The following is an 18,523-nucleotide window of genomic DNA, read 5'->3' on the forward strand; positions in this document are numbered from 1 at the left end:
AAAATACTCACGGTTCTCTCGCCTAGAGACATATTCACCAGCATTACTAAAATATCCTTGAACATGTGTTTCCACCTCTGAGAATAACGCACACGAGCCACAAGCATTACAAAAATCGCGATGATGACAGTCAAAAGGCTGGATTTATCTTATATCGAATTGATTCAGATTTCTCGGTTCAAAAGAACAAGCTCGAACTTTTATTTAAATATTTTTTTTTCATTATTATTACTGGTATGAGGTGGTTGAATAATAGTATACTCATTCTATGAAGCACACTCAGCTCTACTCTACGTCATACGTTTCGATAAACATAACGAATCTAAATATATATGTAGCAAATGAAATTTGTATTAAAAGCCAACTACAAGCCGACAACTTAAAATTCCATGTGGAATTCCTTCTTAAAATTTTTTGATGGTAGCCACGAAAGAAACTTTATCACTTTATCATTGTTTATGTTTATTTCTTAGCTGGTCGAAATGCGCTGACAACTGGTTAACCGATCCTAAATTATAATCATATAATTGATAAGTTATGTTGTTCTCTTAACTAACAAGTTATACACTTGTTATTTTTGCCACTGGCAAATAATAAGTGCTAGTTTGTGCTAAGCAGCCGAATGGCACATTGGACAGCATAACGATGGCATTGATTATGTGCAATTTATAAGTTATGCTGTTCTTACGTCACTCACTGGCTAAGCTGCCACAAAGCGCGTGGCGCACATGCCCGTCTTAAGCTGCCGCGTGTTACCGACGCCAATTTCAACGGGCTCGTGTTACAATAAAATTTATTGCTTTGGAAGTGTTTCGGCTTGTTTATAAAAACGAACGTCAATGCTTTTGTTATTAAACAAACTAGCGCTTTGTAAATTACAAAAACAATAGATACTGCGTAATTTAAACAAATTTCGTTTAAAGTAGGGCTGTCATGCAAAACGGCTGCCCGCATTTTGACGGCCTGTCGTATTTACACAGATAAAGTTTTAAAATTAAATATTCTTACTTTTATAGTCTGTTAAATTACCTTTCTTGTGGTATATCCTGAAGCTTGTCTTACTCTGTGTATATTTAACAAAAAAAGATCTGCTCAACGGTAATTTTAATAGCAGACGTCGGACGTCTGATTGGCACCTCGCGGGTTATCTAACAAGTTATACAATAGTTATTTTTGCTACTGGCAAGTAATAAGTGCTAGTTTGTGCTTAGCAGCCGAATGGCAAATTGGACAGCATAACAATGGCATTGATTATGTGCAGTTGATAAGTTATGCTGTTCTTTTAACTAACAAGTTATACAATAGTTATTTTTGCTACTGGCAAGTAATAACTTTAATTAACTTTAACTAACAAGTTATACAATAGTTATTTTTGCTACTGGCAAGTAATAAGTGCTAGTTTGTGCTAAGCAGCCGAATAGCAAATTGGACAGCATAACAATGGCATTGATTATGTGCAGTTGATAAGTTATGCTGTTCTTTTAACTAACAAGTTATACAATCGTTATTTTTGCCACTGGCAAGTAATAAGTGCTAGTTTGTGCTTAGCAGCCGAATAGCAAATTGGACAGCATAACAATGGCATTGATTATGTGCAGTTGATAAGTTATGCTGTTCTTTTAACTAACAAGTTATACAATAGTTATTTTTGCTACTGGCAAGTAATAAGTGCTAGTTTGTGCTAAGCAGCCGAATAGCAAATTGGACAGCATAACAATGGCATTGATTATGTGCAGTTGATAAGTTATGCTGTTCTTTTAACTAAAAAGTTATACAATAGTTATTTTTGCCACTGGCAAGTAATAAGTGCTAGTTTGTGCTAAGCAGCCGAATGGCACATTGGACAGCATGAGTATTAATTACAATTGCACTGATTATGTGCAGTGGCATACAATACTGTTTGACCATAAAATAAATAAAAATATATTGACCAAGGTGCAGATGAAAGTTATTAAATAGTTGTTTAAAAATGCTGTTTGATTACGCAGGTCCGTGCGCTTTTTTAAATGTGAAGTTTACGCCTTTTATTTGCATACAATACAAAAAGAAATGATTCATATTCAAACACTGAACGTTTTCACTGTAGTTGACTCGTATGGAAATTATGATTACCAAAAGCCCTGGAGGAATAAATAGTTTTGTGTTATGGTTACAAATATCTAGGGGCGTGCATATCATATAGGCAATTGGGCAGTGCCTACCTCGTTATAAACCTAAATAAATATAGCACTTGTGTTAAAGTTAATTTAGTTTAATTTGGTTCTGTAATTCCATAACCAAACTTAACTAACATCCACTCATAAAATTTTTCCTTATGCTTGATCCTAAATACCTACGGTAGTCTTTTTTTTATGAAAATAAGAGACGAGACGAGCAGGACGTTCAGCTGATGGTAATTGATACGCCCTACCCATTACAATGCAGTGCCGCTCAGGATTCTTGAAAAACCCAAAAATTCTGAGCAGCACTACAATTGCGCTCGTCACCTTGAGACAACTGAAATATTTAGAAAACTTAGTATTGTCGGACTAAAACAACCTACCTTGCTAGAAAACTGATGCGGCGTAAATGTCTATATATAATATTTGCATGTTGATCTCAATACTGACAGACCGTTAGCTGGTAAAATTGATAGGTGCATCAGTTCTGCTTCATCAAAGGAGAATCTACTTTGAGAAAATAAAAGTGTTTAATGCCTTTACATTTCTACGTCCGCTTGTAGCATTTTTATGTGATTTTGAGAGACTTGTGCAACAGTGACGATATTACGAATAAATTGAGAAAAATGATTGACATGTTTGCAAAAAAAAGCAGTTTAAAAAAATCCCAATGGAATGTGATATTTTGAATTCCACATTTACGCGTTGTTTCACGTCCGCCTTTCAGATTTATAATAAACGACTTCACACTCGCAGTTGGTTGCTATGATTATGGTCCCGAAGGGTGAGAGCGGAACTCTATTATAAAGCCTTTTTTTTTAATTAGGGACAAGACGAACAGGACGTTCAGCTGATGGTAATCGATACGCTCTGTCCATTACAATGCAGTGCCGCTCATTATTGAAAAACCCCAAAAATTCTGAGCGGCACTACAACCGCGCTCGTCACCTTGACACATGAGATGTTAAGTCTCATTTGCCCAGTAATTTAACTAGCTACGGCGCTCTTCACACTGAAACATAGTAATGTTTACACAGTACTGCTTCACGGCAGACATAGGGGCCGTTGTGGTACCCAAAATCTAGCCGGCAACCTGTGGAGCGGAGCCTCCCACTGGTAAACTCCGCTGTGCGTCTGTCTGTCCGTTCGTCTTTCACCAGTGTGTATTTGTCATTCATGTTTCAACATGATTATTTTCAGAATAAAATAAATATTTAAGGGGTTCCCGTACAAAAAGTGATATTTTTCTCGTTTTTATAGATAACGGCCTTTCATGCGCGAGTTCGACTCGTACTTGGCCTGTCTTATTAAGTCACCTGTGAGGCGAGGCGTGTTTATTTCCCACGGTGTTGTGAGTCTTACAAATAAAAATATTCTCTTTTGAGAAAGTCTTTACGTCTTTTTACTGAATTACGAACATTTCTCTGTACCTGACTATAGAAGTTGTCCAATTGGGTTTTTGAAAAAAAAAAAATTATTGATTTTTTTTATGTATTTTAAAACTTTATTATTAATAATATTGATATTTAATGCAAAAAACTTCAAAAAAAATTTTTTTCAATTAATTATAAACAATTAAAAATTGATGAAATTTAAATAAAAATCACGTGACTATAAACGCGCCATGATTGGTCACCATAGTTGTGACGTCATAATGTTATAGCTATTTAATAACAGTACAGCGTTTACGGCTATTACACGTGTCTAGACAATAATATTAAAAATTTATTGCTAAAATACGAGTTGTTAGTTGGTTTCGATTAGCTATGTGTGATAAAGGATTTATTAAGGCAAAGTCTGATAATATTCCTGATGTTGATATATTTATGATCACCGATTTTTTAAAAAATGACGTTCGGTTTAATTCTGCTGAAGTTCGAGGTGCCAAGGCATCAAGGTAAGTTTGTTAAAAAATAATATAATAAATGAAAATATTTAATTATTTATTCTCCATTACATTAAATATAATTATTTATTTCATAAATTGCAGAGCATCTCGTGAGAGTTACGGCGACAAAGCTATAGGTTATGTTCAACTAAGTCGTAAAAATAATATTTGTATTGTGAAAGGACGGGTATGTCCAGAACACCGAGTTCGGAGTAAAGCTTATTCATTTTATTATTATTATTCATATTATTTACTGAACTTAACTTAAATATATAATAATTATTTGATTTATATACTTAGATAAATAATAATTAATAAAAATGGTATTAAGAAATACTTACATCGAAATGATCTTCACAACAAAAAAAATTCGATTTTGTTTGGGGATTATCACGGTGCACTGCTTGAAACCATTTATTTCGACGTTTGTCATCTTGGGGAACATTTAAAAACATTTTATCAGGAGTTGCCTTTGTAGTATTCTTACATAATGGTACAAAACAAGAACGATAACTTTTGAGGTTCGACATTTTTAATATAAATTTAAATATTTAATAATGACAACAAAATTAAATAGATCAAAACACTGTATTTATTATTTTTCTATCAACTGCAATGAGTGAAAACTAACATTATGACGTCACACGCGCTCAGGTTTGTTCGGGAGTTGTCGGCGTGTTTTCGGTACTGGATTCAAAATTTTTTTTTATTTTGAAATAACTTTTGAATTATTGCGAAAAAAAAAATAATTTTGTTATAAAACTAATATATAATCTTTCCATTTATCACAAACAAAATTTTTTCAAAAACCCAATTATGTACAATATCTATTGAAATGACCTAATTTTAGAATTTGGTGCTGAGTTTTTTAAAACTTTAGTGGAAATTAGTGTTTGGTTGAATGTTTGTGGAGAATCCTTTTGGGCTTTCGTATCCTTTGGCTACTGAAATTCTGTTTCAGTTATGATTTCGATGTTCGAGTAGATACTCTTAATAAGTCAAAAATAACATGATATTTCAATCAATTCAAATTTTACCAGTGGGAGGCTCCTTTGCACAGGATGCCGGCTAGATTATGGGTACCACAACGGCGCCTATTTCTGCCGTGAAGCAGTAATGTGTTAGCATTACTGCGTTTCGGTCTGAAGGGCGCTGTAGCTAGTGAAATTACTTGGGCAAATGAGACTTAAGATCTTGTCTCAAGGTGACGAGCGCAGTTGGAGTGCCGCTCAGAAATTTTGGGGTTTTTCAATAATCCTGAGCGGCACTCCATTGTAATAATAATAATATATTGACACACTTTTTACACAAATTATGTTGCCCTAAGTTAAGCATATTATATAGCCTGTGTTATGGGTTACAAGACAACGATATATTTAATACAATATACTTACTTAAACATACATAAATTCATATAAACATACATAAATACATTTAAACAACCATGACTCGGAAACAAACATCCATATTCATCATATAAATGCTTGCACCTACCGGGATTCGAACCCGGGACCTCTAGCTTAGTAGGTAGGAGCACTAACCACTCGGCTATACAGGTCGCCATGGACAGGGCGTATCAATTACCATCAGCTGAACGGCCTGCTCCTCTCGTCCCTATTTTCATTAAAAAAAGGTATTTTTTTGGAATTTTTGTTAACATATTAACAGTAGGTAAATACTTAGTTGACTTTATTGGTTTTAAAAAAGAGTATTTTAAAATCACTCTCTGAGTTCTATCATAGCAACAATAGTGACTTCTGTGAAGATACACTATACATAAGTACCATCATTTGTCTTTCTACAATATGTAAACCAAGATATTTCACAGGCTTCCGCATTTCACTAAGTTATTTTGGTCTGAGAGTGTCCTTAGGTAGGCACTGGTATTTTAGAAGACAAGTATTCTTATAGAGCTTGTAAAATTAAATTGAGTCTGTAGTATTGTAGTTATTAGTGCTTTTTGTGTCACTACATAAATCCGGACGTAATATTAATGTAATGTAATATTCCAGCTGTGATAAAAAATCATACATAAATATTTTTGTAAAACTATTCGAGTATATTATCCTGGTGGTAGCAATGTTTTATAATAAATTAAGTAGTATCTGTCATAACCATAATGTGCTAACATGAACAGACATAAACTGATGATGCCTACTACTCGGCTAAGTCGAGTTAGTAAGTCTTTTGTGGGGCGATGTATATGCTTTTACAAAAAGATCCCAGAAAATGTTCAAAACAAAAGTATTACGTTATTCAAAAGAATTGTTAAAAAACGTTTGTGTGGTAAGGGTTACTATAACATAAATGACTTTCTTAATGATACCACAGATTGGGAATGGAGTGACCGCCCTCAGGCTATTAAATAATAAGTTTAATTGTACAATATTATTTTGTAAACATATTTATTCGATGAAAAAAAAGCGCGCTGAGTTTGTTGCGCCCATTCTTCTCAGGTCTGAGGCATTCATTTTGGAATGGGTGGTAGTTTTTTTGACTTTCAATAAGTGATGTCACATCCTATTTTGAATACATATATTTGAATTTGAAAATAATATAAGTTAATTAATTATTTTATTAATTTAAGTCCGACCGGGCAACAAACTAATAACCACACGTTATGGCCTCAGGTTGAGAATCTCTTCCATGCCTAACTTATATTCCTATACAATCAGCGGCGCAGTGCTCACACAAAGGTCCTTCGGGTCGTTCGAGATTGTTCCGGCGAACTGTTATGTTTGAGATTTAATGAGTTTTTAATATGCAGACGCACGTACCTCCAGTAATGCGCCCATAATGGCTGTTTACTATTATATAAAGCAGGCTGTGGGGCTAATGAGTTGCAGGCCATTGCTCCGGTTACCTCGCGGTCACCCGCAGCTGTGCAAGTAGACACAGACGTCGCGGGTACGAGCGAGGCTAACAAACACTTCTCCCAACTGTGCTACCAAAGAATATATAATAGTACAAGTACGGGAGTCTCACACCTGCGCAAAATCAATTAAAGAAATAGGGACTCTTGCGGTTATACAATAAGGTGTGATTCAGATCGCATAGCGCTACTAAACTACATTTTTATTCACCTAGTTGCCTCTCTTTCTATCGCGTGCTTCTTACCTCTTCTGACGACATTAGGGTTGACTTCTTCAACTGAAACTGTACGTTAAAGGGCATCTTATAAAAATAGCTCAGTTTTCTATAATATAAATAGGTATGTAATCGTAATTTTAAATCAATATTCATTCTTTGTCAAATTATAATCATTACCACTTTAAATAAGATTGTTTTACGTTTTAAGGACGCTTAAAAAATTTAAATTTGGATCGCAATGACCTTTAATATGCTTTGCTTTATTTATGTTTCTCCATTTTTAAAATATCGGTCGGATCTGTGAAGTAGGATGTGACAACAAGCTCACACGTGCGTCACTGCTCCCCTTGAGTCCCTACTGCCTGGCCTACTGTGTAGTGGCCGCTGCACGTACTTACGATTTCGATACCTACGCGGATTCTCGAACTTTAAACAGCGAATACAATCTGTTTGATTGCTTGTTCTAATCGATTTGTGTGTAATCTGGATATAGATAGGCATACAGGAGATGTCGGTCGCGATACCAGTTACGATTGCTGAGATACCGCCCACTATGGTGCCCGCACTATCATCAAATGATAAAAACGTGTCGTAACCCGCTGCTTGTGGCTTGTTGTCAATGCGTCTTTTTTTTGCTACATTTTTGTTGGTTGTTCTCCGAAATATGTCAATTTTTGCTGCCGTAAAATAGCAAGGGGACTTTCCTGTTTGGTACAATGATTCACTGAGTCTTACGACACTCATAGATACATGAATATTCTGGTCAATTATTTACGGAGAATTTAATGAGAATATCCTTAAGCTGAGATCGTAATAATATCCTGAAGTCCTTCCTACTAACTATTCATAACAAATTGCAATGGGTATTATTGTACCACACAAATTTATAACGGTGGAGGTAACAGAAGATCAAGTTGAAAGTATTTTAAGAGATAGTGTAGGCGGCCGTGCGTGCCGGGGCTATTTGACAGTATGTGATCACTGACCTTACACCACCATAAGATTACCTCGAAAATGTTTGTTTATGTGTAAAGTTTGTCGGCCATTCATTCTGTGTATTGTTTGCGGAGACGAATTGTATTACGCTGTCGTCTCCTATTGTTTACGACATTCGTCAGGCCATATTAAACACTACAAAGTGTAATATGACTACCTATTTCTAGATATATACAAAAAAATTGTCATAGATGGATAATTAGTGGATTACTGAAAGCTCGGATAGCCAATTTCCAATTGCAGTTTAGTATATAAAGCGGCCGTAAGACATTAAAACTGACGGACCCGTCTTAAGACACATAAGAAACCTTCGATTAACAAAACAGAACGCAGGAAATAATCGATGTTAAATATACCTAAAGTAGTTTTACAATAACTATGGTATATCGCAGATTCTTTATGTATATAAAACAATGTCACCTTCAGACTTCGAGATAATATCCACTGGTTAGGCAATAGGTAGGTTCCTACTATCTCGCAATCCAGTGTTAAATTTTCTAATAAACATTGACAGGTATTTCGCTCCTGGTCAAAGGTATCATTGGAAAATGGAAGACGTTCGCTTGTTTATTCTGTTCATTCTAAAAGAAAACTACCAGTTGGGTTCGTTAATCATAAATGCTAAATTTGATTGATTGTGAATAAAAAAATAATAATATTGATTTTTATTAATTTGATCAATATAACGATATTGATATGATATTACTTGGATGCCGCAATCGCTCGTCGCGTCGTACCGCGTCGCTCTGGCGTATATTTGAGCGAAGCGAGGTAATCTAAAACTTAGTCTGTGTACAAAAACAAAACAAAAACAATAAAAATAATGTTTTGGAATTTGGCGCCATATTTAAACATGAGGAATTAGCGCCTTATGGCACATGAGAAACTTGTCCTTATTTGCAAATTCAATAACTAAGAACCTGGCAGTCGTATCACTTTCGATTGATAACAGTGTTACAAAAAAAAAATTCAAATTCCAAATTTCTATATTTGATTTTAAAATATATAAAATTACTTAAATCTACTTATTAAAGCAATTTACAATGAAGCCTTATATATGTAGGTATCAGAAAACTTATTTCTACAACCCTATCTACGTGTTGGGGGATAAAACTTTATTATGCTTAAAAACTAATACATGAGGTTTGGGGGGGGGGGGGGGGGGGGGGGGGTAATCCAGGAAACTGGGAATACCTGGCTATTTGCTATGGCCAAATAAGCAGTGTTACAATTCAAACTTATTGTGATTTGATCAATCGGCTCCATTTTTTAATAAATATAAATAGCGCGTGCTAATTTAGAATAATTTGTAAATAAATTTTTGTTTTTAATTATAATAATTGAATCAAGTCGAAATTCAAAATTGTGTCTCGACAATAACCTAGAAAATTTCGAAAGCTTTCTATGAGTTCAAATTTTTTTTAAATCGGTCGAGAAACAATTTAACACTGAAATCAATTGCAGTCACCCGGTGGGGGCACCGCTCAGCTTCGCTCAATAAGGCATTAATTTTTTCTTCGACGTCCATAATACGAAAATTACAGAATTAGACAATGGAGCAAAACTTTATTGAAGTGAAGATTGATTTAAGTGCATGTTGCCATACTTATATAATTTGGCATTCGAGAAAAACCTTCAGTTGCATCGCGGCGAGGCGCTCTAGCTCTTGTCGTTCGCGGACTCGTCTCTATTTACTGTTACGTTTTATTGTGGAGTGGGGACGGTACAAGGTACGACAGCGGTCTCATTTATTTAATACTCCACTCGTCTCACGTATTACATTAGATTATTTCTAGTTTTATATTTTAATATAGTTGCTTGAATTATTTTTGTCGCGAAAATATGACATGTAGTTAAAATTCACTATGAAAACGTCCATTAGCGAGAGTTTGATACATTATTAACTTTCCCTGCGCAGTGTGTCAGTTATTTGTCAATTATCAGCCACGGAATGGTTCTTGAGCGATGAGCTACGAGGGGTTTGTGATATTTATATTAGAGGGACAATCAGGGGAGTGGATCACACTTGATGTTGACCACTGCCCACATAGACATTGCAATATCTGCCGACCTCTGAGAGGAGAGGATTGGACGAGGAGCGGCAAACCGTACGACTGAAGTATATCGAGCTTACTTATACTTTGCTCAGACTATGCTTACGTAAAACTTTTCTTAGTTGTTAAGCTTAAATTTATTTTCGAATTGAAGCTTTGATTTCGTCTTTATATCCATTTGACAGCTGAAGTTATGCTGAACTTAAGCTAAGAGAGCCTAAAGCAAAAGTCAAGTTCGTGTTTTATAACACTCAGCAATTTACGTAAGTAAAGTCTGAACAATCTCTATGTATCCTGTATCTCAGGCTAACAGCACGGCTGGTGAGTTCGACGCCAATAACACCACTGGAAACTCGTAGCAGTCTGAACACAAGTTCATGGCAGGTTAATAGTTTAGCTGATAGGATCAAGACGAGCGTGTCGCAGTTAAACACAGAGGGTATTTCATTTATTTATAATACATAGTTTCACTATTGACGTTGACAGGTCGCTCCCACTCACTCAATGCACTATTTCTAAGATTGACGTCCTTAAAAATAAATTACAGGATGATAGCATCATTTGATATTTTGTTATTCGTTATAGTTCATATTGTTGTGTTGACTATAAAATATGAAGATCATAGAAATTTACGACTCAATTAAAATATTTGAGAGAGCCGCGCGGAGGACGGAGGGCTCTGTAACCGGTTCCTCCACTCAATCTCGGCTATTTCGTTACATCTATTTTGTTTCTTTCTGTTTTTACTTTCACCGTTCGCATTTGAAATAACATCTGTTTAGTTTTACTGTCAAGAAAAACAGAACTGCGGACCAGTGATGATCTTATTATTTTTTAATTTCTAGACATAAGCCTTGGCAAGCTGACAAACGGACCACCTGATGGTGTGACTAAATTCGCTGTCCAAAATATAAACAATGGCTGAGGTTTGGAGATGCGTTGGTGGTTTGATGTGCTGAATGCTCTTATTTTTAAGGTTAGGAAGTATTGTAAATAACAAGTTAGTCCAAAATACCACTGCGCAAGACCAGAACATGATGGACGCACAGTTGACTAATTAAGCATGTTGAGGTGAAAGTAGTAAATGAATTGTGGGTGATGATCACCCCGACAGTAAGTTTTATAATATGTATCCTAATAAACCGATGAGAAGCAAAAAAAATATATAAATACTAGCTGACCCAGCAAACGTTGGATTTGCCGATATTAAAATCGCGATACAAAAGTAACTGTTGATCGTAGATGAGTGAAAATTTGAAGTTGTATGTATTTTTTAAGGCTGACTCAAAATCAAACAAATTTAAATTAAATTTAAAGTAAAAAAAAAAAAAACAAAAAAAAATCGTGTGGGCCACCCTTAACATTTAGGGGGATGAAAAATAGGTGTTGTCCGATTCTCAGACCTACCCAATATGCACTCAAAATTTCATGAGAATCTGTGAAGCCGTTTCGGAGGAGTTCAATGTTTAACACCATGACACCAGAATTTTATATATTAGATAAACATTATACACATTTTTGCAAGTAGACTGGTTAGCGTTAGGGCACAGTAGACATATGTAACAGTATGGATACTAGGCCTTGTTGATAGGTAATTAACCTACACGTGCGTACACTCCAACTCGGACCGAGGTAAACATACAATTTTATTTCAAAAGTCCAGTATTGTCGGCTTCAACACCCTCGAGAATTATGAAAGCAACACCCATGATGAAAAAGTTGATAATTTCATGTTGTCAATGTGGATTTACATTTTGACAGCACTATCAGTTTCAACATCCTCAAAAACTATGAACGTCCTATGAACCCATTGATAATTAAAATAATAATATTTATTAAAGTGAAACTTTTATTACATCGTCTCGAACTTTTTGTCTGTGTGCTGCATGTCGCGTGACGGTCGGGCGGCGCCTATAGTTCGCAGCAGCTGACCGTGGAGTTTATAGACTACTAGCTGACCCGGCAAACGTTTTGCCGAGTTTTGCCATATAAAGTATAATTCACTCGATAGTTTTATAAGTAATAAAATATTGCCTATATTATAGCCTGTACATCATTTTGTTCTATTGTCAATAGTTTTTGCAGCGCACGCAAAAATAGGTTTTCGATTTTAAACCTTGTGTTACAAAATAGCAATTTTATTACGGATCCCTAATTTTGAAAAAAAAAACATAGACTATAGCCTTCCTCGATAAATGGACTACCCAACACTGAAAGAATCATTCAAATCGGACCAGTAGTACCAGAGATTAGCGCGTTCAAACAAACAAACAAACACTGCAGCTTTATAATATTAGTATAGATTACTCATTTGTGCCAGTGCTCCACGCTATTTTGTTTGTTTTTATCTTATGAATATGTAAATTCTTAATATCTTATGAATATGTATGATATTAAGGTTATTTTGTGAAAAAAAAAGCTTCAAATACATCGTGGTTTCATAAAACCACACTTTAACTTTTTTTTAATACGGGAAAGTAAAAGCTAACAAATAATAAAGTGAGGTTAATTCGTACCACGTGAATTAAGTAGGACATTGCCACCCGCGATTGATGATCCCCGGACGAGAATGACCTACTTTTCTCCCTGACTTTTTATACTTCAAGAAACAATAACATGATTTTTTCTGAAACTTAAAAACAAATGAAGAGTGCTCTTGAAATGGTCTTTCACAATAATTCTATTCCGCCCGCTAGTAGGATTTCCATACAACAATACCGATGTAAATGACGCAACTTCGCCCCAGAGGTCACGTGACACGTTCAATACGGAAACAGTTTCTGAGCAGATGTAACATAAATCTATGTATATAAAAATGAATTGCTGTTCGTTAGTCTCGCTAAAACTCGAGAACGGCTGGACAGATTTGGGAAATTTAGGTCTTGAATTATTTGTGGAAGTCCAGAGAAGGTTTAAAAGGTGAATAAATAGGAAAATGCTCTGAATTAAATAAAAACAACAAATTTATTTTTCTTTTGATGTGTCCACATATAATTTCTATGAGAGAATTTATTGACGCACGGTTTGACAGTTCTGCTGTGAAACATTTTCATTAGTACAGCAGGGTGCATATTTTACGAAGTAATTCTTGATGTTATGATATATTATTGACAAATTCATATAAAAACATTGTTTTATTTATTATATACAGAACAACGTCTGTCGGGTCAGCTAGTACTTCATAAATATTAGGTATTCCTTAATCAATACAATCTCGATATTGACATTACAGTGCTTTACACATGCCAGAATATTAGTGACAGCAGCGTTCAAGTCAACAAACTATTAAACATGAGAATATTAGTGATAATTGAGGTGTGACCAACACAAATGTTTGATTATCTCATGAGAAAGCGATGTGCCTTCCATCGTTATCATCAATATAGGTATAGTGAAATAAATATACAATACCTGTCCTGAATGACACATCATATGTAGGTACCTACTCATATTTTTCTACTAATATAATTTAGATGTGACTTTCAGTCAATTTCTTTGACTTATTAATAGTACCATTTAAAATACACAGTCTTACGTCGATCAATCTGTTCATGATGATATCAAAAGCCTTATCTTTATGATTTTTCTTTTATCTTTGATCAAGCTACTTTTCAATTTTATGAGATCATTCCGTTTGATTATATAGATATGTATTGACAAACAACTGTTGCAACGCGAATGAGAACTAAATAGTAATTGAGACATGCAGATACGGGTTTCTGAGACTGACTTAATCACGACTATCATGTTCACGAAGCATCCTCACAAAAACTATGAATTCAGGCTCCAATATACCATAATTTATATTTATTCAGTTAATTCTTTATTACTTTTTATGAAATAGTTTATATTTTATAAACACGACTCATATATTAGATGATAGATTTTATAACCTAGGTCCTAGGGAATCATTGAGAGCAAAATTCGCGCTATTTATAACCTAGGTCCTAGGGAATCATTGAGAGCAAAATTCAAAGAAATTAACATCTTGACTGTTGCTTCTCAATATATTCTTGATAATGTAATGTATGTTCATAGGCACATAAGTGAATTTGCCAGAAACTGTCATAACCATAATGTTAACACCAGGAACAGACATAAACTGATGATGCCTACTACTCGGCTAAGTCGAGTAAGTAAGTCTTTTGTGGGGCGATGTATATGCTTTTACAACAAGATCCCAGAAAATGTTCAAAACAAAGGTGTTACGTTATTCAAAAGAATTGTTAAAAAACGTTTGTGTGGTAAAGGTTACTATAACATAAATGACTTTCTTAATGATACCACAGATTGGGAATGGAGCGACCGCCCTCAGGCTATTAAATAATAAGTTGAATTGTACAATGTTACTTTGTAAATGTTACTTTAATTGTAAAACATATTTTTGATGAAAAAAAAAAGCCCGCTGAGTTTGTTGCGCCCATTCTTCTCAGGCCTGAGGCATTCACTTTGGAATGGGTGGTAGTTTTTTTGACTTTCAATAAGTGATTTCACATCCTATTTTGAATAAAAATATTTGAATTTGAATTGATGCAGCGCCTTACAAACTAATTTGTTATGTATATTACAGCCATTGTAAAATACTCTTATTTGTTTGAAAAGAGTGGCCGTTGAGTTTCTTATATATTTTTTTTTTCTAACGAGCTCAACTTTTTACGAACATATGGTAAACTCGGTAATTTAATAGAAATACTTGTAGTGACTATTCAAAAGCGCTGATTTTAAGTCTAATAGAATAAATTTTATTAGAACTTGACTTATACAGGCTGTCCCAAAGTTATGGGACATGAAGGGAAAGTACCTTAAATATCGAAGATAGGCTATTTTACTGAAAGAAGACTTTATGTTATTTTTAAAAGTTAGTTATTCTGCATTCAAAGATTTTCTAAAAATTACTTGCCTCGTCTGCGAATCGAACCGTCTTAAATGTTAAAAAAAGTACCCCTACTCTTATGATGCCAATCGAAAAAATAGCCAAAAACTAATAACTCTTCTTAAGTAAAATTGTATTTTAAAAGAAAGTAGTCAATTAAGTGGGTATTTTTTTGTAAATTAATTAATTAAATGCTCAAAATGTGATCTCTCTTGTCTTACGCTGTCTCTCGAAGGAAATTCTGCTTCGTCTATTGTTTTTGTGGTTTTAAGGTTCAGTATTATTACAAATACTAGAGTTACAACGCTCTTGAGATATCATAGTATAAAATGAGGTGGATACAATTGCATAATTAGAGAAACTTCTAAATTGTACCACTCCTTGGAAATAAAGGGAGATAACATGTATTTATTTTAATAAAAGGAGGCTGGTTGAGTTTTTATTTATGTTGTTTGGTATGGCACACTTTTATAATAACAATAAATGTTGATGAATTTACCAGTGGGAGGATCCTTTGCACAGGAAGCCGGCTTGATTATGGGTACCACTACGACGACTATTTCTGACGTCAAGCAGTAATGTGTAAATATTACTGTGTTTCGGTCTGAAGGGCGCCGTAGCTGGTGAAATTGCTGGGCAAATAAGACTTAACATCTTGTCTCAAGGTGACGAGCGTAATTGTAGTGCCGCTCAGAATTTTTAGGTTTTTCAAGAATCTTGAGCGGCACTGCATTGTAATGGGTAGGGCGGATCAATTACCATCAGCTGAACGTCCTGCTCGTCTCGTCCCTTTCATTCATAAGAAAAAGTAATTTTAAGTCGTATTTTGAATAATAATATGTGTATTTGTAACGTTGTCAGATGTCAGTGAAGGTGAAGGCTGTGACGGAGCCCGTGTGGCTGGGCGAAGGTCCTCACTGGTCGCACCACCACCAGGCCCTGTTCTTCGTCAGCATCTTCGACCGCACCATCCACAAGTACGAGCCCACAACGGGCCGCCACACCCGCTCCAAGCTTGGTGAGTTACCACCATAACCACGCTCGCGCTGCTCTACAGCTCCGAGCTGCGCCCGTCAACCTGACACTTCCATCAGCATCCACAGCCTAATCTTCTAATAGCCTTTATCACGCTTTTCCCATTCTGTCCCCAATGGCATAAAGGGGAATTTATTACTTCATTTATTTGTTGGAAGTAAAATGGATATGAAATATTCAATACTCACATATAAAACTAAAACCATCAAAGAATTGTAATCAATTACAATAAATTCAAAAAGAAATTATTTAATTTATTTGCCTATTATTTTTAGAAGTGTACAAAAGGGCTCTTATCTGTCTAAGGTAGAGTAAAAAAAAATTATATAAAAATATGGGATACAATTACTAATTTCAATTAACTTTTTAGTTTAAACCTAGTTGAAATATCACAATTATTAGAACTAGTATTTATTATAAGACGTTTCACCAGTGGGAGGCTCCTTTGCACAGGATGCCGGCTAATTTATGGGTACCACAACGGCGCCTATTTCTACCATGAAGCAGTAATGTGTAAAAATTACCGTGTTTCGGTTTGAATGGCGCCGTAGCTAGTGAAATTACTGGGCAAATGAGCTTTAACATCTTATGTCTCAAGGTGACGAGCGCACTTGTAGTGCTACTCAGAATTTTGGATTTTTTTTTTATGGAATAGGAGGACAATCGAGCGTACGGGTCACCTGTTGTTAAGTGATCACCGCCGCCCACAATCTCTTGCAACACCAGAGGAATCCCAGGAGCGTTTCCGGCCTTTAAGGAAGGTGTACGCGCTTTTTTTGAAGGTACCCATGTCGTATCGTTCCGGAAACACCGCACAAGGAAGTTCATTCCACAGCTTTGTAGTACGTGGAAGAAAGCTCCTTGAAGACCGCACTGTGGAGGACCGCCACACATCCAGATGGTGAGGATGATAGCCTTACTTGTGGCGTGTCGTGCGAAGGTGGAATTCGGCGGCAGTAATCAGGTTAAACAGCTCTTCGGGACAACAATTCACAATTGACCGGTTGCATTTTCAATTTCAAAATAAAATGAATCCCATTAATTTCCCAATTGCAGCGGACATGCCCGGGTTTGTGATTCCCGTGGAGGGCAAGCCGGACGAGTTTGTGGTTGGCATCAAGCGGCGCGTGGTGCTGGTGCGGTGGGATGGAGAGGATGGCACAGCCGAGGAGCTGAAGACCCTCAGCGAGCTGGACAAGCACTCGCCAGACAACAGGATCAACGACGCGAAGTGTGATCCCCGTGGCCGCCTCTTTGTTGGTGAGTGCCGTGGGCTTGTTTGACCGTCGTCGCATCGGCGTGGTAGATATCAGGGGTGTTTTCTAGCAAGGTAGGCACTCGCACTGTAGATCTAACTAGACGTAAAATCGAAGTTGTTTGTGTTTCACATAGGAGAATTTCTTGCGCCGCTTCATCTCTCTCAGAGCGCCATTTATTTCCGAAGCGGTAGCAGTATCTAGTATATTAGAAATGACATCAAATATAATTCTAATGGAATCAATTTTGAGAAAATAAATGGCTTTTATGCCTTTTATAATTTCGGGACCATTCGGTCAATCTAATATCTATTTTAGTTTATGTCATTCTAATTTTGGTTCTAGAATAACGGAACCAAATTATACTAAAACAACGTTTTTCACGAGATAGGCACTGCCTAATTGTCTATATGGTGTGCACGCCCCTGGTAGATAACCTTTACTATTTTACTGTAGCGAATAACTAAACACATTAAATATCAGGCCATCTGATGCTATATAATTGTAACACCTGAATAAATTAAATTATTTGCATGCCTACTCAAAACCTGGCGAGATTATTATTTTCAAATTAATTTTTACAAATCATTTCAATTACAATATATGCAAAGTGATGCAACAAAATACACAAACGTCAATTACAAAATTAGAGGGACAGGAGGATTACCAAGAAGACTAAAGTCAGATTGATGAAATGCCTTGTGTTTCCAATCTTTCTCTATGGAGCCGAAACTTGGTCTCTGAGACTGCAGGACCGCTGTAAAATCGATGCATTAGAGATGTGGTGCTGGAGACGCCTCCTAAAGCTCCCGTGGACGGCGTCAATTGTGCAACTAAGAATACTGAAGTTCTTTGGTCACGTCTCTAGAAATGAGAACTCGATGGAGAGACTGGTAGTTCAGGGCCAGGTGGAAGGCAAGAGAGCACGCGGTCGATCGCCAACCCGCTGGATAGACGCCATCACAAAGGCTACTGAGTCCACCATAGTCCAGTGTACTCGCAACGCCTCTAACCGTCAGAAATGGAAGCACATCGCCAGGAGATCTACCCTCAGAAAGGATGTTGACCCACCGAACACTCCACCATGTACCTCGTCAGCGCAACCACGACCACTCTGACAAGAGTGTCCCGACTAAGAAAGCAATTACAAAATGCCTTACAACGACTAAGTA

At 36.0% G+C, this 18,523-nt stretch overlaps 1 protein-coding gene across 7 annotated transcripts in view; it reads left to right on the forward strand.

Annotated features, from left to right (window-relative positions):
* The window catches only part of LOC126974913 (regucalcin), a 41,695-nt gene that overhangs the window by 15,895 nt on the left and 7,277 nt on the right, over window positions 1–18,523 (forward strand). For 2 of the 7 annotated variants that reach the window (XM_050822650.1, XM_050822649.1), the window contains exons 2-3: window positions 15,922–16,078; window positions 17,152–17,355. In XM_050822650.1, the coding sequence (XP_050678607.1) occupies window positions 15,922–16,078; window positions 17,152–17,355 (361 nt within the window). Of the gene's footprint in view, window positions 1–9,782; window positions 9,864–11,037; window positions 11,164–13,602; window positions 13,622–15,921; window positions 16,079–17,151; window positions 17,356–18,523 lie in introns of those variants that run through there. The other 5 variants (XM_050822651.1, XM_050822648.1, XM_050822653.1 and 2 more) reach the window with 5 other exon arrangements.

This window comes from Leptidea sinapis, chromosome 34 (genome assembly GCF_905404315.1).
Source record: "Leptidea sinapis chromosome 34, ilLepSina1.1, whole genome shotgun sequence".
Taxonomy (NCBI): domain Eukaryota; kingdom Metazoa; phylum Arthropoda; class Insecta; order Lepidoptera; family Pieridae; genus Leptidea; species Leptidea sinapis.